Below are 26,676 nucleotides of genomic sequence, written 5' to 3' on the forward strand. Positions count from 1 at the left end.
TTAATTGATATTAGGGATATTACGAATGATAAAATAACCATTAAATGTAATTTTCATTGATTATTTTAGACGGTGGTGAAATACTTAATTTATCTTTTATAAGTGTGTGGCTCAGTATTTCCGGTTTGAGTTGAAGCACATGTGTTTTGTTTACAAATTGATTTTCTCTAAAAGTCTGTGGACATGACATAATTTGTATGAACTGTTTATGTGACAACCATGCCAGCAAGTAAAATATTCACAGGATTCAGAGCTCTAGGATACGTGAGCAATCACATCCCACTGCAAGTTCGCCACCACAGAACGCATAAGGAAAACTATGTTATCACTTGTGTGGGGAAATCTTTTCACACTTACAATGTAATTTTACTTAAATACTAGTAATTAGGTAACACATTCCACATCTTCATTAGTAAATAGTCAGAAGAAATATATATAAATTGAAATGGTACTTTTGTTGAGCCAGGGGCGCGTATCAAATAAATGTTTTTGGGCGGACACAAAATTATGCGAAGCAAATTATGAATAACACATTCCAGTCGACTGGCAAATATTTCTGACATTTAGCACTGCAGCCATCAGTCTAAACTACTATCTGCCTTTCTGCTGCAAGTGTGTGGATAAGTAATGTTGTCACGTCATTGCCCATCTTCATTGGTATCGGGACCGTTCACCCTAATAACATGTTCGCCCTTGGTCCGTTCGTTCGCCCAGAGTCTGTTCGCCCTACTATAAAAAATATTAATATTCAGGGCATTGAAGTTGAATAAACTTATTCAGATATTTCTATGGTATATATATCATGTATAATCTTGAAATTTATGGAAACATTGAAATATTTAAAAGTTTATGGCTTGTTTTTGATCATTAATTGTTCAATTACAAAATAATTCGGAAATATATATATGATTATTGTGAAACTTGTCTTTTGATGAATTAATAATAAAAACAAACGTTTTGTTTTGATAAAATATTCAGCTTGAAATTAATAAAACTAATGATGTACGAACTGTAAATTATGAAACGGATTTACAAGTTCATTTATTTATACTGCATACTTTCATGATTGACTGATTACAATTATTTTGTTGACAAATATCAATAAAGATAAATACATTGTATTCCAGTATTCTACTCTGCAAATCAAAGGGAAAATGATAAATTGATTGCGGCAATATAAATATTCTGTCAATTTTTCAACAAACTTTAACCCAATTTGTTCAAACACTTAAAATAATGCGACTAGACAACAATTAGAAAAAAATAATAATCAGGGCGAATGGACCCTGGGCGAACAGGTATCAGGGCGAACAGGTACTAGGGCGAACATGAATCAGGGCGAACGGACCCGGATTCATCTTCATTCTGTTCTTTTTTACATGATTTGACATGACGTGATGATTCTGTGATTAAGAATGCTTAGGTCCATATAATAAAAGTGTTATCATTTGTCAGCAAAAAATTCAGGTTTTGACAATTATACAAGAAAAGACAAGACAGTACAATATACAGTGATTTTTATTGCCACACAAAAGCAGTGATAAGGTATCATTTTGATGACAGAATTGAGAAAAGTAGATGCAATTTATTAAGATTTTATTCTCAGTCCATTGTTATGCAAAGATTCCAACCGTTACAATTTTTCCCTAAGTTTTACGATTTTGCAATCAAAACTACGCTTTTACAGTCTTTAGTTGATTAGTTATAGATTGGATCATTCCCAGTCCCCGCCGTTCAATTTTGTAAAATGCAGATTTTTTCCATTGCTTTCCCGGTCCAGTCCTGTACTAGAAAACGCCAATGCATTGCTACAGTTTCTCTGGAATAATCGACCTATCGTTTGGAAACTAAATTGTCTTCTGAAGACCCCTTTCTCTACTTCTCCTTGACAAAACAATAATGTCTGAGTCGAGGCCATCTGAACGAAACATATTGCACACCCCTTTGCAAACATTCGTCAGTATTTGTTTTGTTAAGTGCACATTTTTGAATGATTAGGCCACACCAATTTAATTTCTTGTTCTACAGATTTTTGGACTCCAAAATTTGGGGCGAGCGAGCGATTTGAAAATTTTAATAAAAAAATATTTACTTTGCAAATTTTTGAGGCGAAGCTTGAAAACTAAACATGGTAAAGGCAAGCAATTATATTTTTTTTTTTGTAAACATAGTAGGTTTTGACAATATTAAAACTTGATTTATCACTTGTACTTTGACATTTCTTTAATTTATGAAGTATTTTTTCCCTGTTCACCAAGAAATATTGAATAATTAAATCTGTTCAATGTATGTGTGACTGACAATGAGACAATTCTCCATCCAAGTCATAATCAGGTTGGGAACAACCACCTATTAATGTTATAAATATCCCTTTTTATAAGGGGTCAATAAAAGTTATAATATATTTTTTTGTTATAAACACTTTTTAGTACAAAAGGGCTCATATTTTCCCAAAGAACTCTATATCTATCTGATATTAAATGGTCAAAACTTGTTCTAGAATTTTGTAATATTCCTGGACTTTAACCATGTTAGCACATTTACTTTAACAGTTTAATATTATTCAAATAAGTGGACCCCTCTTTTAGAAAAGTTAAAATATGATGTATTTCTCCTCTTTTTGAGTAAAAAATTCTAAGTTTTCAAAGGTTTTGCATAGAAGCACTATACAAATCCTTCATATTTCTATTTTCTTTTCTACATCAGTAAAATTACCCCTTGTCTGAGGGAGGGTTGTTCCCAACCTGATAATAACAAACACAGGTCAACATACGGTCTTTTACACAAGGCTTTGATCCAGACCAAACAGCAAGCTAGGCTCCCTAAAATTATTAATGTACACAAATAATTTTTTTTAAAAGGAAAACTAACAATCTAATTTATATATCCAAACGGGAAAATATCAATGAACCACATCAACAAACGATAACTGCTGAACGACAGGCCCCTGAATCAATAAACATGCAGTCGCTATGGATAGTTTTGTTTCGCCAGCATACAATATAATTAAAAATAAAATTGAGAATGTAAATGGGAAATGTGTCAAAAGGACAACAACCCGACCATAGAACAGACAACAGCAGAAGGTCGCCAATAGATCTTCAATGCAGCGAGAAATTCCCGCACCCGTAGGCGTCCTTCAGCTGACCCCTAAATAACTATATATACTAGAAAGTAGTTCAGTGATAATGAACGCATAATAATACTAAACTCCAAATTATACACAAGAAACTAAAGTTAAAAATAATACAAGACTAACAAAGGCCAGAGGCTCCTGACTTGGGACAGGCACAAAAATGTGGTGGGGTTAAACATGTTGCAGTTGAAGGCAAATCCTTCAGAAGTTCTTTGTACTTTATTCTAACAACAAACATTTTTTGATAAGGAATATAAGTAAGGGGGAAAGAAACTAATGTTTTTTTCTGAACAGGTATTTTTCGCTGATATATATATTTATATCGGAGCACTCCCACTTGGGATAAATTGGTTTCATGCTGAAACAAATATTCTCACACATATTTACACAGTGTGGTGGGGTGCTTATAGGTTTAAAATCGTTATATATAGGTTAGACTGTGATTCTAAAAACAAATGTTGATATCTTTTTATAATATTTACAAAAAAACAGTGTGGGAAATGGACATGATTACATTTCTGGATGTGGGAGCGGGAATATAAATAAAAAATAATTCTGTTTTGAAAACAATAGGTATGGGCGGGTCCGTCGAACAAGGAATTAAATTGGTGTGGCCTTACTGAAAAGTTTTCAAAATTACTGAAAATTTGATAGATTTTTACTGATTGTGTCAAAAGGGCATTGGCATCTTTGGGCTCTTTGGCTATGAAATATCTTCTGAAAGTGTTACTGGATATGTTAAATTTGAAATAATGGCACTATTCCTATTTCATCAAAAATAAAACTATTGCTCTCTTAAGAACAAGAGAAAGATAAAATCAATTTTTTACTTATATGTAAATCAATCTGATGTATTCGTCTCTTATCCTTGGGGCTAACACCCCTCAGATATGAGAAATATACATGTACATATCTAATACATGTACATGTATATGCAACATTTCAGGTTATCTCCTTAATATTTTACATGCACGTACATGGATGAAAACAGACATTCTCATTATCATTTGATATGCTGAACAGTAATGGAATCTTGAATTAATTTTTTTAACAATATATGATTTAATTTGGATCCTTCCATTATAACACATTCCAATTTTTAAGTTTTAAACACTGCTCGCATTTTGACAGTATACTAATAAGCTTATAAGAAGACAAGAACCATATTCTTTGCAGCAGCAAAATTCAAAGACTTCATTTTGTGACTGGCAGTAGATTATTAAGAGTATCGTTTAACATTACATATATATATAAAATACACCAGATAAATATCTGAATAAAGTGTTTCAAAGAGTTGTACATGATGGATTCAACAAAGCACCCAGCAGTTTTTCTAAGTACAGGAATAAAGTATCACTTTAAATTTTACTTAATATACTAACATTGTATTTTATTTATCTATTTTCAGAGTTCCAAGTTAGGAATTGTTAGCATCAGTAAGTATGATAATATTTTTTTCTGTCTTTCTGCTTTAATGTGCCCTGTGAATATAAAAGAGAATATTGTGACAGATCTTTATCAGTGTTTTAGCTAAGATTTAAGGCAAGAGGGTACGGTTTCTAATCTAAAAAGAGCCATGCATTTTATTATATTAACAGATAGAAAAAATAAATAAAAATAAACAAATTAAGGTGGTACCCAACACCTTAACTAAAATTAATTGCACCAAATTAATTTGGCTCGTTTAATTTTCATAAAATTTTGACAGAGTATTTACTTTGACCCTTTTACAAAAATATAAAAATTTAAAAATATTTGAACCAACCGTTTTATCAGAAAAATTACACAGGTTATATAGCAATTTGTCAAACACTTATTTTGATCATTGAGAAGCTTAATATTCCCTTACCAACACAACGTAATTAAAACGTTTAGCTGATTTTACAGAGTTTTCTCCCTGTAGTGTTAGGTACCACCTTAAAGTTGATTTCTGGATTTATTGGTTGTGAAAACTTTTGAAAACATTGTACAGTACATGCCCTCTATTTAGGGCTAGCTAGGACACTTCTTGTCTTACATTGTAAATTATTACAAACGAAGCCAAAGGATCTGATCATACATTTGTAAATCTAATAAGAGACTATTTATAAATGTTCTGCCCTAAATGCAATTACCATGATATGATTACCTATATTAAGGGTTGTCAGAAAATTATGTAGCAGTGTTTTTATGTAGACAATCAGAAATGTCTATTACGTGTAATCTTGAACATTTATGTTAACTGTTTTATCTTGCATGTACAATGTCTGATTATGAAAAAAACTGAAGCCGAAAGTCACAAATGAGTAGAACACATTAAGAAAATATACCCCCAAAAACATCAACAGCTTTACACGTACTATGACAGAAAAAATGAAGGATATTAATACATTATGTATATATTGTAGGTAATACACATCCAGATGATATATCTTGTCTAGCTGTTGATGCTAATTTGGTGTTTACTGGGTGTCGTAATAAAGTTCAAGCATTTCAGAGAGGAAAACAGGTAAATCAAAGTTTAGACTTGGTAATAGAATGTATGCATTCTGACTATCCAAGAGGTGAGACCTACTTCCTAGTATTTTCTAACAATTTTTGTTAAGTAGTAATTCTAGATTCTAATACGACGTGCTTCTTTCGCTTTGTAAACAACACCGTGATAAAATTCTCCATATATCTATACTTAGCGGAGACTCAGAGATATACATAAAAATGGATGTTGCTATATACCTCCCACGTAAATCCACATGTATTGAAACCTATTTGTAAACGCTTTGTTGATTTTATTGTTTTAAAAATTGCAATTAAAAAAAGTCAAAAGAACTTTTATTCTTATGCGGATACATAACAAAAAGAATTAATGCACAAGAGCTCGGAGAAATCAACAAAATAAAAATAAAATTCCGCGAAAGTCTATTAATGTTAATGGCGCATTTAAGTCATTTCAAAACATCACGTCATACAAATGAAAACGCTACAGTTGAAGGGTTTCCGTAACGTTAACCATCGAAATTCGTATAATATTTTATTAAAATGGATTTATGAGGTAGGTTTTGTTTTATTTTCTATTCTATTGCGTTAAAAAATTAAAAATGGCAAATGTTGGGTTTCAGAATTAAAAGATTTTTTTCTAGCGGTTATTCACCAAATAATTTATGCAAGCTACAGATTTATTAGAATGTTTGAGCTTTATCTAACAGGGAGTAAAAAAGAACAGCGCCACACACACGACATTCCAACCTGCACTTCAAATTTTTACTGAGCGGATTTGTCCTATTAGACATATTTAGAATCGAAATAATTCATATGGAAGCCATAGATTTGTTGTAAATTTACACATGGCTAACGCTCAGGATAAAATTCGAATATCACGTGCACGGCCCAGACCATGTGTAAATTTCCAACAAATCTATGGCTTCCATGAATTATTTCTTAAATATAATTTATGAAATTATGATACAACATTCTTTGGCATTATATGATGATTGGTACATGTACTAAGATTGAGGGGTTAATTAAAAAACAGTCAAAAAGGCCTATTTGAAACATTTTTGAAGTTTTCATGTACATATAGCTACATGTAGTATTTGCAATTCTTAAGATATATTAAAAAAAAGGATATTGTCAATGCAAACTTTTTTTTTGTACATGTATGCAGTTTATTTGCGTGGAAATCCCTGTGAAAATCATTGATTTTTGTAGATTTTATCAAGACCCTTTTCACAATTTTGCAGCATATTTTGCTTTTGTTTTTAAGACATTTTGCTTATATAAGCCCAACAATAATCAACAACCAAAATTTGAACGTTTTTATTTTAAAGAAATTTCCACTATTATTAATGAATATTTTTTTCAGGTATTACGTACCTATGAAGGACATGAATACCCAGTACATCTGTTGTTACCTTTTGGGAATCACTTAATCTCTGTAGACACAGACAGTAATGTTAAAGTATGGGACATCCACTCAGAGGGTAAGACCTATTTTGCAGAATAGAGAGTCCAAAATGACACTTGTAAAAAAAAATCATATTTATACAAATAAAAAAACTTCAATTTGTATATCATCAAACGTAAAAGTGACAAATATGACTTAACATATGCAAAAAGTAGTACCTATAGATTCATGACCAAAAATGTTAAAAATGTATTGATTCACAGAATGTATTTACATGTTAAAGCCATACTAAAAGACGAAGCAATGTATATAGTTCTTATCGGATGGCATACTGGCTAAAATCAATTTTATTTTGTCGCAATTCATAAATAAAATCCTATTTTTTTGTACTTCAGTTTTAAAAATCAGAAGCTTAGCTGTGTTTTTACCTATATTTTCTTTTCCTAGGAGTGTATTTGGATATGAACTTTGACAACGCAGGTTTCCAGGTGACAGCTATAATGCATCCACATACCTATCTCAATAAATTAGTGCTTGGAAGTAAACAAGGATACCTTCAGTTATGGAATATTAAACAAGACAAAATGTTATATGTGTTTGAGGGATGGAATAGTGCAGTAACATGTCTGGAGCAGGTAGTTATAAGCAACAATAATTTATAGAGATAGAGATATAAGAAGATGCAATGTATGGTATGATTGCCAATGAGTCATCTTTCCAACAAATGTAACTTTAGGTCACTGCAAACTCTTCAAAAATGAAAACAAATCATTTCGTAAAGTAAACTTCAAGCTACTGTGGATTCATTAATATTCGTTGGATACTAATTTTTGTGGATTAAGTGGGTACAGGGGAACCATGAATTTAAATATTCAATGAATAACAAATTGTCTAAAGGAATTATGCAGACTTTGCCAAAACCACAAAATTTAATATCCACGACTATGCAAGTTTTCCTCAGTCTACGAAAATTGGTACCCACGAATATAAATAAAATCACAGTTTTTAAGGCAGCAGAATGATCAAATTAACAATATTAATTCAAATGAGTAAGGTTTAAAAGCATGTGTTGCATGTCTCATATTACAGTGGACTCCAATAGTCCATTTGCCAATTACCGATTTGATTCTGTTATTTCACACTTTTTAAACAAATTACTTCCCTTTGTCAATCGTAGACTGGTCCACTAAGGCTGTTCTACCTCAGGCATAGATTACCTTAGCTGTATTTGGCAAAACTTCTAAGAATTTTGGTCCTAAATGCTCTTCAACTTCGTTCTTTATTTGGCATTTTTAACTTTTTTTGGATTTGAGCGTCACTGATGAGTCTTTTGTAGACAAAACGCATGTCTGGTGTATATACAAAATTTAGTCCTGGTATCTATGATGAGTTTTATCCATACCGGACAAAATTGGCTTTTGCCAATGCAAAGCATGATGAATTAAGAGTGGTGTATTGGCGGTTTAACTAATTTTTCATGAAAAATAATTTCTGTTGACAAAAGTATTTAGTTTAACAACAAATTTATGTAATTAAAAGACCTGTAAACCTTAAAGATTACTCACATTACGCACAGGTAAATTTGCTCTTTCTGCTAGCTCACCATTGTAAATAAAAATTAATGTCCTCATAAGGGAGACAACTAAAAAAAGGGATCTCTAATTACAGGGTCAATAAAGGGAATTGGCAAATAGCCTATTAATAACATAATTCAGATACTTGCACAATTTTCTCCTGTGTAGAACCATTAATTTCCTATTGATCTATAATAAAATAAAATCTCATTATTTGCATAGCCTGGGATGTGCTATTTTGGTATATATGTAGGGACAAATTTGTGTCTAGAAAATTATGTGTATTAAATTTGAAACCTTGACTCAATAAATTATGTATATTTGAATATTGCAAGAACTGTTTGATTCCAAGAAAAAAATTGTAGATATGCATTGTTTAATTTTTCAGTCTCCTGCCATGGATGTAATAGCCATAGGACTTGCAGATGGTCAGATTATTATACATAATCTTAAATTTGATGAAACTGTTATGAAATTTAGACAAGACTGGGGACCAGTTACTACAATAGCTTTCAGAACAGGTAAATATATTGATGGGGAAATATTCCAAAGGCACTAAGTTTTACACTAAAAAATCCTTAAGCCATACATCTGAAGGATATAAACCATACCTTCAAATGGCCTAAAGGCATACATTTAAAGAACCTTATTCCATAAATTCAAAGGGTATTTTTTAATTTCATAGAAATTGACTTTGACACATACATATTTATGGAGGCAGTAGACAGATATATGAAGAATTGAGGCATGCTTGGAGTTGTTATATCAAAATATTAACCATCAAAACAGCCCAGAAATGTTTATATAATCATGAAAGATTTATAAAGTAACTTGTCATGCTTGTAATTATCACACTTTCTTGTCCCACTGTCAAAATGAAAATGTGTCCAAAATTTTAATTCTACAGTACACATACATGTCAACCTCTGACAATGGGAAATCATGTCATGACATGACATGATATGTCAAAAAGCGTGTGAAAATGTGTGACGTAGATGCGGACTTGTTAATATGAATGTGGTAATGTTCATAATTTCATACAAATTTGTGAATATAAAAAACAATATATATTCTACTGTGAACTTTTATTGTATTAAACAGTGGTCTGTTATGTTGCACCACCACTAGGCACATATTCAAAACAACTGCCAGTTTCAAGTTTAGTTACATTTATTTGATAACAGCACACAATACAAATGTTACATAGTCAAGTTCTGATCAGAATTCAGTGTCAATTTCTTTATAATTGAAAATGCTCTCCCACAGTAGGAATTGATATTTGACTGAATTAGCTTCATCAAGATTTGAAAGAATGTCATAATGTTGGGTTTTTTTTGGCAATGTAAAATGTCATCTATTATCTCTGCCATTGCTCCCATTGCTATTGTCTGGTTAAAACTGGGTAGTTCATCAGAACTATGAGAGCTGATCCAACAGTTCTGTGATATTTTTATCCCCATGGCCTGTAGAAATCTTTTGCCGTGTTGGCTAGATTTGAAACTGAAATTGAAAAAGAAAAATGTTTTATAAATTTGATTTCCATAATAAGATAAACATGTTAAATGCTTTTTCAAATAGCTACATTGTATTTCTCCTATCACATATATTGTTTTTTATCATTGCAACATAGAATGCACAAATTATGCGTTACTTGTCATTCGATCATTTAAACTCTAACTCCAAAATATAATTTATAAATCTTGAATTTTGCCGTACACATCGTTTTGGCTTAACAATCGGCACTTTAGACAACGGTACAGGCCCTAAAAGTGACCTCTTTCTGTGTACATTTCCCCTATAAAGTGAATTTGAAAGAAAGTCACAAAATCGTTAAAACTAATCACAAACTACTTACCTTTTACTGTTTGTCATATAGAAAAATAAACAATATGGCAGCCAAACAATTACTTCGAATTTTTCGGTATTTATCGCTGAATAAGGAAAAAACCTGAGAATAGCTATATCTCTAACGACTAAAAAATGAAAAGAACGAAAAAGCGTGTTATTGCGTGTAAAGTGGTGAAAAGCGTGTACACGCCATGTGACAAAATCCTCGCATGTAAACTGTTGAAAAAGCGTGTATTACACGCGAATATCATGACACTTGACATGTATGACAGTACACATAATTTTTAATAGTTCTGTATTAAAGTCCATAATTAAAATATGTCTTTGCAGGAAAAAAAACCTCTGTAGATGTCTTAACTTCAAGTTGATCGAGTGAAGCTGTCACATGAAAACCAAATCTAGAAATTAACCTGTATATTGATGCAAAACTTACATTTTATGTTTCCTGTTAAGGTTGTACGAAATGCGTTTAATATAACTTTCTATTTTTTAGATGGCCATCCAATGATGGTGACAGGAAGTACAATTGGCCATATTGCATTATGGGACTTAGAATCCAAAAAGTTGAAAAGTCAGATTAGAGATGCACATGAAGGAGCTGTTGTTGGTATGCAATGTTTACCAAATGAACCTCTAATGGTCACCAATGCAGCTGACAATTCATTAAAGGTAATAAAAAACTGTGAAACTATTACATTTATGATTATTTCTGCCAACATATAAAATTTACATGTAGAATTTCCACCATGTGCATGATGTGTCTGGACTGCACTATTGTGGTCATGAAAATAGCTTTGCAACACAATTCTTTTACAAACTGCATGAGAGAACTTAGTTAACACAATTTAACCTTGTTCCAAATGAATGGCCGTTGTGATTATTGGTATTGATTTGAATTTGCTGATCCTTTTAGTTAGGTTATTTTCTTTGTAATATAGGTACCAAAAATCTGTAGAAAAATACTCAGATAATGGACAGGATGTGCAGTTTATGTGATTGAATTTCCATTTTATTCAAATGATTAGTTACAGCTGAAACAATGTGAACACTGTAAAAACTCATAGATTAATCAGAATTGGAAGTTTTATCTGTCCTCCTAAAACAAACTTACTATTTACAGCATATGATGTAAGTTAAATTTATGTTTTGAAGGTTTGGATATTTGATCAACCAGATGGAGGTGGAAGGTTATTAAGACAAAGGTCAGGTCATTCAGCTCCACCAAACAAAGTTCAACACTATGACAACAATGGAAAGAATATCCTCAGTGCAGGTAGTGTACAGATATATCTTTCAAAAAAAATCTTGTTTAAATATTATAATATTTACTTTATGTATATACCAGATACACAAGATTCAGACCAGACATTACTGTAGTATAAGGCTTTGTCCATTGTGAAATATCTGTTGACAGCCTCTTGCTATGATATTGTCTATTGAATATTTTGAACAATTCTTTTGAATTGTTTACAGTTGTTATTGTACTGAAAAATATAACTAATTCTTAGGTTTTCTAATTGTTGTCAAACATCAATATTCAGTGTTCTCCCCAGGCCCATATGACGATGCGGTGCCGCAGCGCCTTCATAATATTTTCGTAAATCCCGCAGCATCTTAATTTGCCGCTGTCCCTTGATACTTGATCCCGCAGCGTGTATATTTTCACATTTCCATAATAAATGTTGGTTAAAATTGTCAAGTTGCTGATCATCGGTGAGAGGTCGGTCAGTGTTACGCAATATCTGATAATTAGTTTTACCTGAGCCACGCAAATCTCAGCCTTATCGGACTCTGTTATCATGTAATAGCGTAAATGATCATCAAGAAGATAGATATTTTTAGAAGAAAATTTTAAAATTTAAAAACTTAAGTGCAGAAATTGAAGAAATAGATCGCAAATACATTGTAATTACACATTGTGTGTGATTACTTGACTGTTTAAATAACAAATTTTTTCATTGGTCGAGAAGAAGAATCTATTTAAACACGATCAATGAACGTGTTCAATACACATGATCAATTTGAATACACATTGCTAAAGATATTTACGATGAAAATTATGAATGAGAGTATTTGTAGTTGAAAAAATTAAAATAAACTTTGATTAACGATAACAAGTAGTGATTTATTTTAATTTAAAGTGAAAAATGTTGCTTGCAAGGTAAATTCGTCTCAAACTCATATTTTAGAAATAAAATGATCTTTGAACGTGAATCCGTGCGGGAAATATGTGACAATCAACACGGGTACGGAATCGCTGCAGCTTCTGTATAATGTCACCAGTAAATACTTTGAATGGTCTTAACTTTAACGAAGTTTTGTTTATATCTACCTGCCAAAGATAGGTTTTAACAATAATACACACGGAAGCGTAAATAAATGTCAAACTACGGAAAATGGTCAGCTGTTCATTAAAAATATTTTTGTTTTAAAAAGTTGTATACCAAATATCTTAACCATATTCGATTTCATTAATTCTGAATGAACATGCTCTCTGCCAATAACAAAGGGGTGAATTCTAAGCAAAAGGCAGATGATGAAAGTAGAAGTATTTTTTCAGACCAATGACTTCTAATGAAAAGGGAAAAACACCTCCGATCCGTCTACACTCAGCTGTCAGTATACACAGATATTATTGCTTCCCCTAATCCCAACCGAGCTAAAGTTTTAGCAGTGATAAAAGCAAGCACCATGTTTCTGGTTTCAGTGACAAGTGGCTGAATGAGTTTTCATTGGTTAGAAATGTTAAAGGGGGTATAAGCAAAAGTTATTGTAAGAGGGGGTGTTCAACCCCTAAAGAGGATAAAGACAAAGTTGAGGAACAGACTGTCCAACAAAATAACATTATCTTGAAACAATATCCCTAGAAGGAGTAGAGAGTACAGAGATGAATATTTTTATTTTGACATCTTGAATGGACTGAATATATATATATAAATAACTTTTGTGTTTAAATCATTTATTTCATATATATTCTTGTAATTAATTAATACTTTGCACTATTAAACACACAACACAAAGCATTATAACTCATATTGCATGTCATGATTTATGACTGATTGATTCAGATCACAAAGGTTCACTATAAAAAAGAGTTACGCACCCTTGAATTTTGCGCCTTAGAAAAATCCTGGGGAGAACACTGATATTTGATGACCCACTGCTCAGAAAGATTACTATGATTTAGGAAATGTAGATTTTGCAGTTTGAATAATGGCATTCTTTAATACTGGAGATTCAATAGTCATATATCATTATTAGCCAAAATACCATTTTATTTTAGGTCAAGACAGTACTTTAAGGTCATTTTCCGTGACCCATGACAAACACAACAAAAGTTTAGGAAGGGCGTCTTATGACAAAAAAGAAACTAAAAAGACTGGATTAAAGAAAGATAGATATATGATGCCTCCTATCACACAGTTTTCATCAGGTAAGATAACTTTTCTTTCTTTGCAGTTAATTCAAAAATACTTGTGTGCATTTATTATTATGATTGTTAATCAACAGACATACTTATATGAAAATATAACGAAAATTAATAAGTTTGAATACATGCCGTTCGAATTCTAATCCATTAAGTTTTGTGCAATAATAATAATATTAGAAAATTTTTGCTGTTTAATGTTAATTTAGAGTACATGTATACGAGATCAAAAATATTGAATGAACTTAATGGGTTACTTTAAAGCTAAAAAAGTATCTGTAAATAAAGCTTCTACCTTAATTGAAAGTAGCCCATTAGAGTATTAAATATATTTTTTCTCATAATTTTACAAAATGATGATGTCACTTTCTAATGTAAGCACTTGGTCTTGGTATATCTAATTACTGATTAACCATTTCTGATGTGACTTCCAATTCATGCTGCATATTTGATCAAATGTGTTTATCAAATAAAAACAAAACATAATTTGCCAAATTCATACATTTCCAGCGTACGAAAAAATGAAAAGGCTTAACCAGGGCTTCCAAAAAGGTCATATATTCAGGACAATTGTACAATGTCTGGTAAAAGTCCGGCTGGGCAAAAATGAAACGGTCATCTACTTTTTAGTTTTCAAGGCTTTTCTGGTCATTTTAACATAATTCACGATCTTTTTGACCCAACCTTTTGCCTTTCAAATCCACACATTTCCGGTCATAAGGTGACACGATGATTAATTACTATCAAAACAACCCCTACTTCAATGCTTTCTAATTTTAATCAAGGCTTATTAGTTGTTGGACAGCTGAAATCTACCTATTCAGGTGACAGGTAAACTATTTTCAGTACCGGACATCGTATAAATTGATTGATCTTTTCACAATTATTTTCTTACATTTCAACGGTTTGTATCTAATTGATTTAGTCCAAAAGATTAAAATTATAAGAAATACATTTATAAACATGATTTGATGAAAAATTTAAAAAGGTTTTGAATGAAAAATCGTCAAAACTACGTTGTATGAACTAGAACATGTATGCGCATGGGCACAGGTGGAAAATTTAATTATGCATCCTACATTTCTTCAAAACTGCTAAAATTATCATTGATACCTGTATCTAAGGTTCATTTCAAGTATTTTGTTAAAGAAGTAACTTGGAAAGAGCTTCTTCACTCTGTCGTGCTTGTAATTGTACACAGATTTTACGTATCCATTTATGGTCCATGTTTTACCATTGTCAAGTCAACATCCTGTGAAAATGTGATTTTAAAAACGAAAGTTAAGTTTTTGACAACGTCATTTTGCACAAATAAAGAGTCTATGGCAAATATGAGCACGCTGATGTGCACACCTTGAATGATGCACTGCCAATTTAACAGTTTACGTCAGAACATCAAATTCATATCAAAGTATCTTTTTTTTTAAATTTAATGTCAATCATTGGGATGGCCATCTGATTACCATAATTGCCTTTTGTGTGACTTAGTCTTAGGAATTAAAATCAGGATCAGATATTAAATGTCCAGCTGGCTTAAATATTTTTTGGAAGCCCAAGTGAATAGAATGATTCTTGTAAAAATTAATTACCATTTCAATCAGGCAGTAAGTACCATTCACCCAGACAATTTAAATTTATATAATAAAAAAAATAATTTGATATTTGACAGATACCAGTAGACAGAGTGATTGGGATAACATAGCAGCATGCCATCGTGGGAAATGTTTGGTAACAACATGGAGTTATCAGAGGTCCACAATGGGTTCCTATAAGCTCAAACATCCTAGGTTTGACGAGGATCCAAAATTGAAACTAGCTACAGCATTGGTATGATTTTTTTTTTTTAATTTTTTGAAAATATCTGTGATCATTAGAAAACTTAGTTTCAGTAGATATTTTTTTATAGGATGTCCTTAGTATGATGATTATAAGAGGTTTGTACCGACCAAAACTGGTTTATTTACCACCTATTAGTAAAAAGTATCAAATCAGGAATATGAGAGCCATTTTCAATTATCTTATTTAGATACTGTAAGTTCAGAAATTATTGCGTGCATTTATTATTGTGATTTTGTCATTTTAGACTTTAAAAAAATGCGGTTTTTATTTTTACGATATTTATAAAATCCTGTTGAAGTCATTTAAAAAAATTCACAATGCCAGTTTAAATTATTGTGATTAAAACTCTGTCGCATTTTTGGCAATAATTAAAACATAACAATAATTTCTGAATTTACAGTATAACTTTTATGTTTTTATGTTTTTATTTGTGATTTGGAATTTTGAATGTTAACACTTATTAACTATTTGCTTTATTTGATATAATTTCATTATCTCTAAAATATTGTTAATTTTAAAATACTTTTCGTATGCAAATTAACATCTTTAGGCATTAATCATATTATTTTTTCATTGAAGTGTACTGATATAAGTCCTTGTGGTAATTTTGTGGTAATCGGATACAGCACTGGTCATGTGGATAACTATAATCTTCAGTCTGGAATACATAGAGGCTGTTATGGAGAGACTGTAGGTAAGGTGTTTGTGCTAATTGGAAATAAATGATACAAAATATAAAACAAATATACACTACAGAGTTAAAATGTAAAAGAAAAGTATATTACATCGAACAAGGAATTAAATTGTTGTGGCCTAACTGCAATTTTACTTTTTTACAGCACATAACTGCAGTGTAAGAGGTATCGCCATTGATGGATTAAGCCAAATCACTATTACAGCAGGTCTAGATGGTGAAGTTAAATTCTGGAAATTTAAACAGAAAAATCTGATAGATTCATGTCACCTGAAATGTTGTATATCTGATATATTGTTACATAGAGAAAGGTAAGGTTTTTTTTTTGTATGAATTTTGCTTTTAATCTAGAATTTGGCTGTGTGAAAATTGTGTGGTTTCTTTAGAGAAAGGTAATGTTAAGGTTAAGTTAAACTAACAAATTTTCCATGACTTTCCTAAGAAAAAAATAAAACAAATATAAATGGTCTTGGATATGCAAAACATACATCTTTTCTTACTTTATTTCATGAAGTAAACTTGAAAATTGCTGAATTAAATTGCAGAAAAGTAGGCTTACAATGGCTTAAAGAAAAATGAAGTATTTTTTTTTATTATCTACCACAATACAATTGATAGCATGATAGCATATACAAAATTTCCAGTTGCATATGATTTTAAAAAGAATATAAAACTGCTGAAACTACCTTATTGTCTTGAATTTTTTGGGGGAATTACAGGATTATGTTATGCTATTCATATAACAATTACTTTGATTATGGTTATCTCTCTAATTATACCATTATAATTTATTTATTTGTAGTTCTATGCTGGCAGTATCACTTGACGACTTCAGAGTCATGATTATAGATATAGACACACGTAAAATTGTCAGGACATTTCAAGGACATCACAATGCTGTCACAGATATGGTAAGACAACATTTTAACTTTGAGTTATCTCCCTTTATTGTGGTTCAAACAGTTAATCATATTGCTTATTTGCCTCAATGTTTTTCAAAATTTAATGATTATATGTTTTTTATACGACTGCAAAAATTTTAATTTTTCGTCGTATATTGCTATCACGTTGGCGTCGTCATTGTCTGAATACTTTTAGTTTTCGCACTCTAACTTTAGTAAAAGTGAATAGAAATCAATGAAATTTTAACACAAGGTTTATGACCACAAAAGGAAGGTTGGGATTGATTTTGGGAGTTTTGGTCCCAACATTTTAGGAATTAGGGGCCAAAAAGGGCCCAAATAAGCATTTTCTTGGTTTTCGCACTATAACTTTAGTTTAAGTGAATAGAAATCTATGAAATTTTGACACAAGGTTTATGACCACAAAAGGAAGGTTGGGATTGATTTTGGGAGTTTTGGTTCCTACAGTTTAGGAATTAGGGGCCAAAAAAGGGCCCAAATAAGCATTATTCTTGGTTTTCGCACAATAACTTTAGTATAAGTAAATAGAAATCTATGAAATTTAAACACAAGGTTTATGACCATAAAGGGAAGGTTGGGTTTGATTTTGGGAGTTTTGGTCCCAACAGTTTAGGAATAAGGGGCCCAAAGGGTCCAAAATTGAACTTTGTTTGATTTCATCAAAAATTAAATCCTCTGGGTTCTTTGATATGCTGAATCTAAAAATGTACTCAGATTTTTTATCATTGGCCCAGTTTTCAAGTTGGTCCAAATCGGGGTCCAAAATTAAACTTAGTCTGATTTTAACAAAAATTGAATCCTTGGGGTTCTTTGATATGCTGAATCTAAAAATGTACTCAGATTTTTTATTATTGGCCCAGTTTTCAAGTTGGTCCAAATCGGGTCCAAAATTAAACTTTGTTTGATTTCATCAAAAATTGAATAATTGGGGTTCTTTGATATGCCAAATCTACTGTGTATGTAGATTCTTAATTTTTGGTCCCGTTATCAAATTGGTCTACATTAAAGTCCAAAGGGTCCAAAATTAGCTAAGTTTGATTTTAACAAAAATTGAATAACTTGGGCTTTTTTGATATGCTGAATCTAAACATGTACTTAGATTTTTGATTATGAGCCCAGTTTTCAAGTTGGTTCAAATCAGGTTCCAAAATTATTATATTAAGTTTTCTACAATAGCAAGAAATTTTCAATTGCACAGTATTCACCAATAGCAAGAAATCTTCAATTGCACAGTATTGTGCAATAGCAAGAAATTTTCAATTGCACAGTATTGCGCAATAGCAAGAAATCTTCAATTGCACAGTATTGTGCAATAGCAAATATTTTCAATTACTCAGTATTGCGCAATAGCAAGAAATATCTAATTGCAATTTCAATTGAAGTTATCTTTCTTTGTCCAGAATAGTAGTTGAATCAACTTAAATCTTTGTTTTATACAATACAGATATATAATTAATATTTCAATTGGAGTTATCTTTCTTTGTCCAGAATAGTAGTTGAATCAACTTAAATCATTGTTTTATACAATATACAATGTATATTCACTTTTTCTACCTACTGATAAATTAAAACAATCTTTACCATTCAGTGATAACAAGCACTTTATTTTACATTTTAATATTTTATGATGTATTTAAATGTGTAGTTATTGTTGCAAACTCCATGTGAAAACAAATGGGGGTGGGGGGTTAAATTTTTCTCATTTCAGATTTCATAAATAAAAAGAAAATTTCTTCAAACATTTTTTGAGAGGATTAATATTCAACAGCATAGTGAATTGCTCAAAGGCAAAAAAAATATTTTAAGTTCATTAGACCACATTCATTCTGTGTCAGAAACCTATGCTGTGTCAACTATTTAATCACAATCCAAATTTAGAGCTGAATCCAGCTTGAATGTTGTGTTCATACTTGCCCCAACCGTTCAGGGTTCAACCTCTGCGGTCGTATAAAGCTGCGCCCTGTGGAGCATCTGGTTTTTCCTAAACTGTTATTCAGAGAATTATCTGGGTTGCGTCCAGTAAATGTAGAATTATGATGTAATATATATCAAAGGTTTTTATCAGTGCTTATAGATTATTTTTACTGGAGTTATGTCCCTTTAAAATGTAATTTATATTGAACATTGCATTATTAGTACTCTCACATCGTAAATAATTTTTTTGGTGTAATGCTTTAGATCTGCTATTTCAGACCTTCAGTCCTGATGCCAGATGGTTGATTACTGCTAGTATGGATTCTACAGTGAGAACCTGGGACCTACCTACAGGAAAGTATGTCACTAGCCATAATGTTTATTGTCACATATTTTATTATATATTTTATATATACACATGAACCACCATTCTAAAAGACTTTGATATTTAAATAGTAGCATATATGGAAGTCTTGAGTTAATTCAGATTAAACTGGTGAAATCATCCACAAATTATATCATTCATTGCCTACCAAGACTATGATTGGTGCTACAAACATACATTTAACAACAGACCATATATAATATTTGAGTTATGTTCTTCACTGGAAAAGTTGGTCAATTTTGTGCTCCTTTGTAACATCATTTACCAAATAGAGGGGATTGCCTGCATTTTTGCTCTTTTAAAGTTCATCATGCAAGTTTGTGATAGTCATTATGCAGGATAAACTAGAAGTAATATTTGTTTCTTAAGTACTTAATCATAATTACCTTATGATAACAGTGCTGAATATCTGTCATAAGAATTCAATTTACTGAATAATTTGTACAAAACAGCATTATCAGTTTTCAACCAATTGCTCAACATAGGAACGGAAGTGACTTTGCCTATATAAACACACATATGATGTTCGCTTAAACCATAGTTTTTAATGGAAATCAAGAGTTGTCTTTTTCAGGGCATCACCAAGAACTATGTATGGAAAAAGGGTTTTAAGGGAAAATTTATAAAACAAATTTACCACAATTTTGTTAAATGAGATTTGACAAAAAAAGTAAACAGATATGAGAAATATCATAATTCAGCATGACATTTAAAAAAATATATAATACACATCTATCAAGCACTCAGTGTTATATTTATTTACTGTATGTCCAGGATGTTCAATATTTCTTTTAAAAATTTCCTTCAACAATTTCACAAAAAGTTTTAAAATGTCAAAAAATATTTTCTAAAATTATTTCTTCAATATTAAATAAATTTTAAAAATTGTTGGGTAATATTTACTTAGGGTGCTATAAACAGTTTCGTATAAAAAACTAGGGGTTATTCCCCAACTAAAAATAGACTTGGAGGGAAGTCCCTTTTTATCAACATAATTGGTAAAAAAGTATCATGTTTTTTATATTTGATTGTAAAAATAAGTTAATTAGCTTCAATTAAAACAGGTTGTATGATTAAAATATTTTTTAAAAATTAGATTAAATACACATGTTTTAAGGGGAGACAAACTGTAAACATCCTGTTTTTTTGGCAGTGAAAAGTGCAAAACTTATTTGCACCCAATGTAGCTCTTTTCGGAGCAGGCGAACGTAGCCTGAAGCATAAATTTTTAGAAAGACCAGGTAAAAACCTATGAAATTCATACAGTTTTGAATATGAAAAATGTGCATGTATCATGTCTGCATGGGTGTGCACATGGCCTGATTTCATGTTTTTTATGCATAGATTAGGCAATGTTTTTCCCATTTTCTCTGGATAAAACTTTTTGGTACTATTAAAAGTACAATTTATTTTTATTTCATCATAAACTAGAGAAAATTCTGATTCTAATGATATCTAGTTTTATACAAGTATCTTCATTAACATTAACACCACTAAGGGTCAATTATAGATGGTCCCTCAAAATATGACGTCATAGGAAAAAACTGTTGATTGCACCCTTATATATTTATAGACTTATAGACTGTTTCCTGGTCAGTTCAGCAGCGACATCCCTCAGCCTTTCACCTACAGGGGATTTCCTAGCCACATCACATGTAGATGATATTGGTGTTTACCTGTGGTCTAACATGACGTTGTACACCTTTGTCTCTTTGAGACCTCTCCCTGAGGATTATGAACCTGACACATTAGAACTGCCAGCTACCCAGTATGAAAATAAAAGTAAGTGGAGGAACATAGGGTTTTGTAAACCAACAGGGTATTACATTCAATTTATTTTCAAATGTATATTTGGATTGAAATAGCATTTATATTTTGTTTGCAATAGATATGCTTTAGCTAAAGTTGATCGAAGTCAAGTTTTTAGGCAACATGTGAAAAAGTCTGACACTACAATTAAAACACCAACTTTTCCTTACTGCCAGGTAATTCTTTTCATATATCAAAAATATTTAAATTGCCTATTAAGGGGGAAAGGGGGGTTAGGCCCTTAATCTGCACTCTGGGATCAGGTGTTCTTAAACTCTGGATTTCCGGAGTGATCCTACGGGACACAGGAATTATTTTTTCGATGTCTGGATTTCAATTTTTTTAAATTCCAGACCTCTGGATACCATGTTTTTAAGCCTGGAATTTTGAAATCAGGACCCCTCCGACCCCCACTCTATTAATATTACTTATAATAAAACTTGCTGCATTCTATTTATAGAAACAGATGAAGACGATGAAAAAGAGGATATAGATATGGATGACTATGACCTGTCTGAATTTAAATCTCCTGAACAAATATCTGATGAACTTATAACCTTATCATTATTACCTAATTCAAGATGGCAAAACCTACTCAATTTAGACATTATAAAGGTGGGTTTGTGAACAATGTGCCAATTTCAAATCTGTCACATCATTTTTGAATTTTTATTTTTTTGAATTATACAATTGTTTAAATGGTTAGTTATATTTCTAATGTATTCTTTAACCTTGATTTTATAACAAAATCTCCTTTCTTACAACAACTTTTAGATCAAGTAAAAAGTTAAAAGATAATTTTTTTCCCTGTTGTTTAAATGTTTTTGTGAAAAAATATTTATTTCAGGTATTGTGCAGATTTATGGAAGAATAAAAAAAAAAAATTCTTTCCCAATCTTTTGTAAAATAAATTATTTAAATATCAAATTATCTATTTAAAAAATGAATAACACCTTTAGGAAAAGGCTATTTTATAAAATGAATAGAAGAATTACTTTTTTATCATCAGTTATATATTTCTGTTTTAGAAAAGGAACAAACCTAAAGAAGCTCCCAGAGCCCCAAAGTCGGCACCATTCTTTATACCAACTATAGCAGGACTTGAACCTAAGTTTGCCAATATTACAGATGATACTGAAAAAGAGGTAAGATTTTATTTAGCACATGGATTTTGATTGATTGAGATATTTATCTGCACATATGCTGTCAATCAATAGATTGATATTTTGGCTTGAATTAAATTAGTTATTTGATAGATGTTATTGGAGATAATCTTTTAAAACAATAAAGATTTTCGTATCTCTATAGATGATAGACGTTTTGACATTTAATCTTGATATAAAATTATTTTGTAGACCAAATCCAGGATAACTATTGGTAATCTAGAACCTCTGTCAGAGTTGGGGAAGGCATTGACTGCTGATGGATTAGATTGTAAGTCAATAGACTTTATATGTACAACTTTTGTTTTGTTTTGACTATTTTTGCTTTGTTTGATTATTTTCAGAGCAAATTGATTTTAAGTTTTGACAAATTATAATATAAATAAACACCTTTTATACTGCAACTAGATATTTTTATTTCTTAAATATAGTAACACAGCTATATTTTGTGCAATGTCAATTTCATCATGGAATACTTTTTCCACAATCAGGGGTTCATTAAGGGATGAAGATAAGTTTGAAATTTGTGTTTCAATTTAAAAAGCTATCAATGTTTTATTTTAAGTTGCAGTATAAAAACAATATTAGGTCAATGTCATAAAGGTATAAACTTTTTTGTACTAGGCATAAAACTGAGAAGGGCTCTGTAGAACCTTGCCCTTCCCCAGTTTCTCAGCCTCATACAAAAAAGTTTATATTTTTCTGAGCATTTGTCATCACTTGGCGTGATATGCACCTATAATACAAGTGACGAGTAAAAAACATTTGATATGATTTCAAAAGAAAACACGTCTGGTAGTAATAAGTCTTTGAGTTTATTTGCATCTTGTCAAAAACATACACTACCATTTTTATTTTGTTTTAATTTTAGATGACAAAATACTAAACAGATTCAAGGAATTAGGACCATCTGCTATTGACCTTGAAATAAGGTCATTATCACCAGAAGGAGGAGGATCTATAGAAGCCATGGAAAGATTCTTAATGTTCTGTAATCATGTCCTTAATTCTAAAAATAACTTTGAAATAATAAATGCATACCTTGGACTTTTTCTTAAGGTAAGTTTGAGAGGGATCAAAATAGAAAAGAACCATTGTCCAATTTTGTATTGTCTATTTAAAAATAATTGGTAGAACCTCAGAATCTTAGTTCAGAATTTTACAACCACTGGGTTGATTTCACAGCTGGTTGACTTTTTGTCTGTAAGATAAGATAAGATAAGATAAATTTATTTTATTAAAGTGTCACATATTGTTCTTACACAATAGTAATATATTTACACAAGTACAATCACATAAAAAAAAAGGATCAACACCCAGCCTAAAAAGACTTATGAGACACTGTTATATACATATAAAACAGCTCAATCACACAATGTAAAAAATAGAAATAATATAAAAAAAACTTTGCATACCTGATAAATTAAACGGACTAATAAAAATTAGATTTTAAAGAACTGTAAGAATCTTAAATACACCTAGTTTAAAAATTGTGACTGACGACTAAAACAAAATTATGGGTAAAACTGCGATAAGAATAAAATATTTCTATATCTGTAAGTAAATCACAAGCTCAGTAGTTAGTAATTAAATAACAAACAACAAAAATTAGGTGCAATACTAAATAACAGTTTACCAAAGAATGCTTTCAGTTACAGAAATTAGTCTTTAATATACAATGTATATATAAAAATAAGGAGATGTGGTATGATTGACAATGAGACAACTATCTACTCAAGTTTAAATGAAGTCCATGTAAGCTATTTGAACTATGGGTCACCACTTAAAGACTTGGTAGTTGTAATGTTGTGTCATTGATGTATACTCCACATTTCATATTAATTCCATACAAATCAAGTAGATGGTGGAATAGAGCATTCACCTTTTAGTCCATAATTTTTGTAACATTTCACTCAGCTTTATGTTATTTTTAAATATATCAATGTTGGTTTTTTTTCATTACAGGTTCATGGTGATACAATAGCTAGCAATCCAACATTGTGTTCAGTTTTAGAAACTTTAAGTTCGCGCCATTTACAGACATGGAGAAATTTACAAGATTTATTTACACAAAACACTTGCTTGGTCAATTATCTCAGAACTGCTACTCTATAAATTGTTTGAATTTTAATTAAAAAATTAAAATAAGACATTTTTATTATTCATTTCAGAAAGTATATGATTTCTCTCTATCAGATCATCAACAAATCAATAATTGTCAACAGAAACATATTATCCAACAATTCTTGACTTATTTTACCTCCGAATCCCTCAAAATATGGCACAGCACAAAACACCAAACAAATCATAAAACAAGACATGGTTTGATCATGGTATTGAGATTTGTAAGTGAACAAAATTTCCAAGAATATAGCTCTTATACACCACAATCACGAGAAAGGTTTTATAATTCCATACTCCACAAGTGATAAAACAGAAATTAAAAACATATTTAAAAGTCAGCAGGAATCACAAAACACCACAATCCATGACTAGATGGTGCAGAGAGTGGTAAGTGAATTTTTTTTCAAACCTCCTTGACTAGGCTTGCATTTGTTTTTGTGAATCTTTGGCAGCTGGTAATAATGCAACATTGAAGCTCCTTCACATGTTCTTATAAAGTGTTATTTGCAAAATTTATTGCCATCATCATAGCTTATTAGTCCTCTTCAGGTGAGGTCAAAAGAGGTCAAAGGTTTGCATTGCGTCTGTCCCTCTGATTTTCTGTCTAGCAAGTTTCCTTATTTTCCTGTTGTGCTTAAATTTTATGATTAGATATTTATCAAATGATGAAGAAAAGAGTTACAGATTGAGGGTGAATTTTATTGATGAAAATTATTTTGATTCAGCAGTGATCTGGAAGGTTTTTTTCACTATGGGCCCAGGGCCCCTCAAAAATAAATTCAATGGGCCATTTTAAAAAATAATGGGCCATGTTGTCAAATGAGTGGGCCATTTGAATTGACCTCTGTAAAAAAAATAAAAAGTATCACTATTTTTTGCCAAAGAGGTGTTGTAACTTATCTTTATGATTTTAAATAATATCATGGATATTGTTCCTGTGATTCTGTAATTTCAATGAATATACAATAACTTCTTGCAAAACGGACAATATTAAAGATAACCTTTATTTACAATGTTTAAACTGGTACTGTTGCCTTGACTTGTTCATGTTTATGTTGGGGGTTTTTTAACAATAAATTTGGGTCTTCGTCGATATCATACTTATTCCAGACGTTCCGTATTAGAAGACATTTCAGGCACTTCCTCTGCACTTCTTGTATTATTATTATTACTTTATCACGACGACAAGAATAACAGTAGAGAGTACCATTAATTGATAGAACAAAACAATAATTCGCTGAAGTCATGTTTACAAAATGTCAAAACGAGCCAAAGACCAAAAAACGGCAAGGACAGTTAAGCGCCTTTTATGGAGACAAAAACTATATTCATAAAAAGGCTTCGGGGGTTTTCAATCGAAATAATAGCAAGCTAAACTAAATTAAAAGATTATCATTAGAGTTAAATCTCGTCTGTAATAGCCAAATTTCACAAATTTAAAGTTCTTTATAAAAAATTATATCATGAATGATGGTTAATTACGTTTTTTGGGATATCAGTTAAACCGCATGGTTCTATTATTACCATAGGAAAACACCCGAGACGTTAAACTTCATGGTTCTATTACCATAGGAAAACAACCGAGACGTCCCAAAAATGTATATAGGTGCTCCTATGATTGGAGGAACATTATACAGTTGTGTACACACACATGGCGGCATGCAAACGATCGGAAATCCATTTGACGATATCTAAACGTTTCGAAACGATGTGAAAAATATCGTGCGCCACGTGGGCGCTTACATTTGTCACTCTATGCGCCATTTCTGGTCAATATGCGCTATAGGCGCAGGGCGCACGACCTTCCCGATCACTGTGATTGAACTGTTGATGTTATGCATAGAAAACTGCTTGAATATTATATATTAGCAGCTTCCCCACTTTTTATGCCCCACCTACGATAGTAGAGGGGTATTATGTTTTCTGGTCTGTGCGTCCGTTCATCTGTCCGTCCGTCCGT

General features: G+C 31.2%; 1 protein-coding gene across 1 annotated transcript; it reads left to right on the forward strand.

Annotated features, from left to right (window-relative positions):
- The first annotated feature begins 86 nt into the window (after positions 1 to 86).
- On the forward strand, positions 87 to 24,742 carry LOC139494861 (WD repeat-containing protein 36-like). Its single transcript, XM_071283021.1, has 20 exons — positions 87 to 360; positions 4,545 to 4,572; positions 5,524 to 5,624; positions 6,975 to 7,092; positions 7,464 to 7,651; positions 8,979 to 9,111; positions 10,932 to 11,107; positions 11,591 to 11,711; positions 13,722 to 13,871; positions 15,535 to 15,692; positions 16,284 to 16,398; positions 16,544 to 16,709; positions 17,201 to 17,309; positions 19,514 to 19,593; positions 21,194 to 21,402; positions 21,890 to 22,044; positions 22,458 to 22,574; positions 22,785 to 22,863; positions 23,464 to 23,651; positions 24,558 to 24,742. The coding sequence occupies exons 1-20, from the start codon at positions 220 to 222 to the stop codon at positions 24,705 to 24,707; spliced, it is 2,682 nt and encodes an 893-aa protein (XP_071139122.1). The 5' UTR covers positions 87 to 219; the 3' UTR covers positions 24,708 to 24,742.
- Positions 24,743 to 26,676: the final 1,934 nt, after the last annotated feature.

The sequence above is a fragment of the Mytilus edulis genome, chromosome 1 (genome assembly GCF_963676685.1).
Source record: "Mytilus edulis chromosome 1, xbMytEdul2.2, whole genome shotgun sequence".
In the NCBI taxonomy this organism is placed as follows: Eukaryota; Metazoa; Mollusca; class Bivalvia; order Mytilida; family Mytilidae; genus Mytilus; species Mytilus edulis.

Bases quoted from the DNA above. Each gene is read 5' to 3' on its own strand.
- LOC139494861 (XM_071283021.1), top strand. From the start codon at position 220: ATGCCAGCAAGTAAAATATTCACAGGATTCAGAGCTCTAGGATACGTG. The intron at 13,872-15,534 runs GTAAGATAACTT...GATATTTGACAG, and splicing joins TATCACACAGTTTTCATCAG to ATACCAGTAGACAGAGTGAT. The intron at 22,045-22,457 runs GTGGGTTTGTGA...TTTCTGTTTTAG, and splicing joins TCAATTTAGACATTATAAAG to AAAAGGAACAAACCTAAAGA.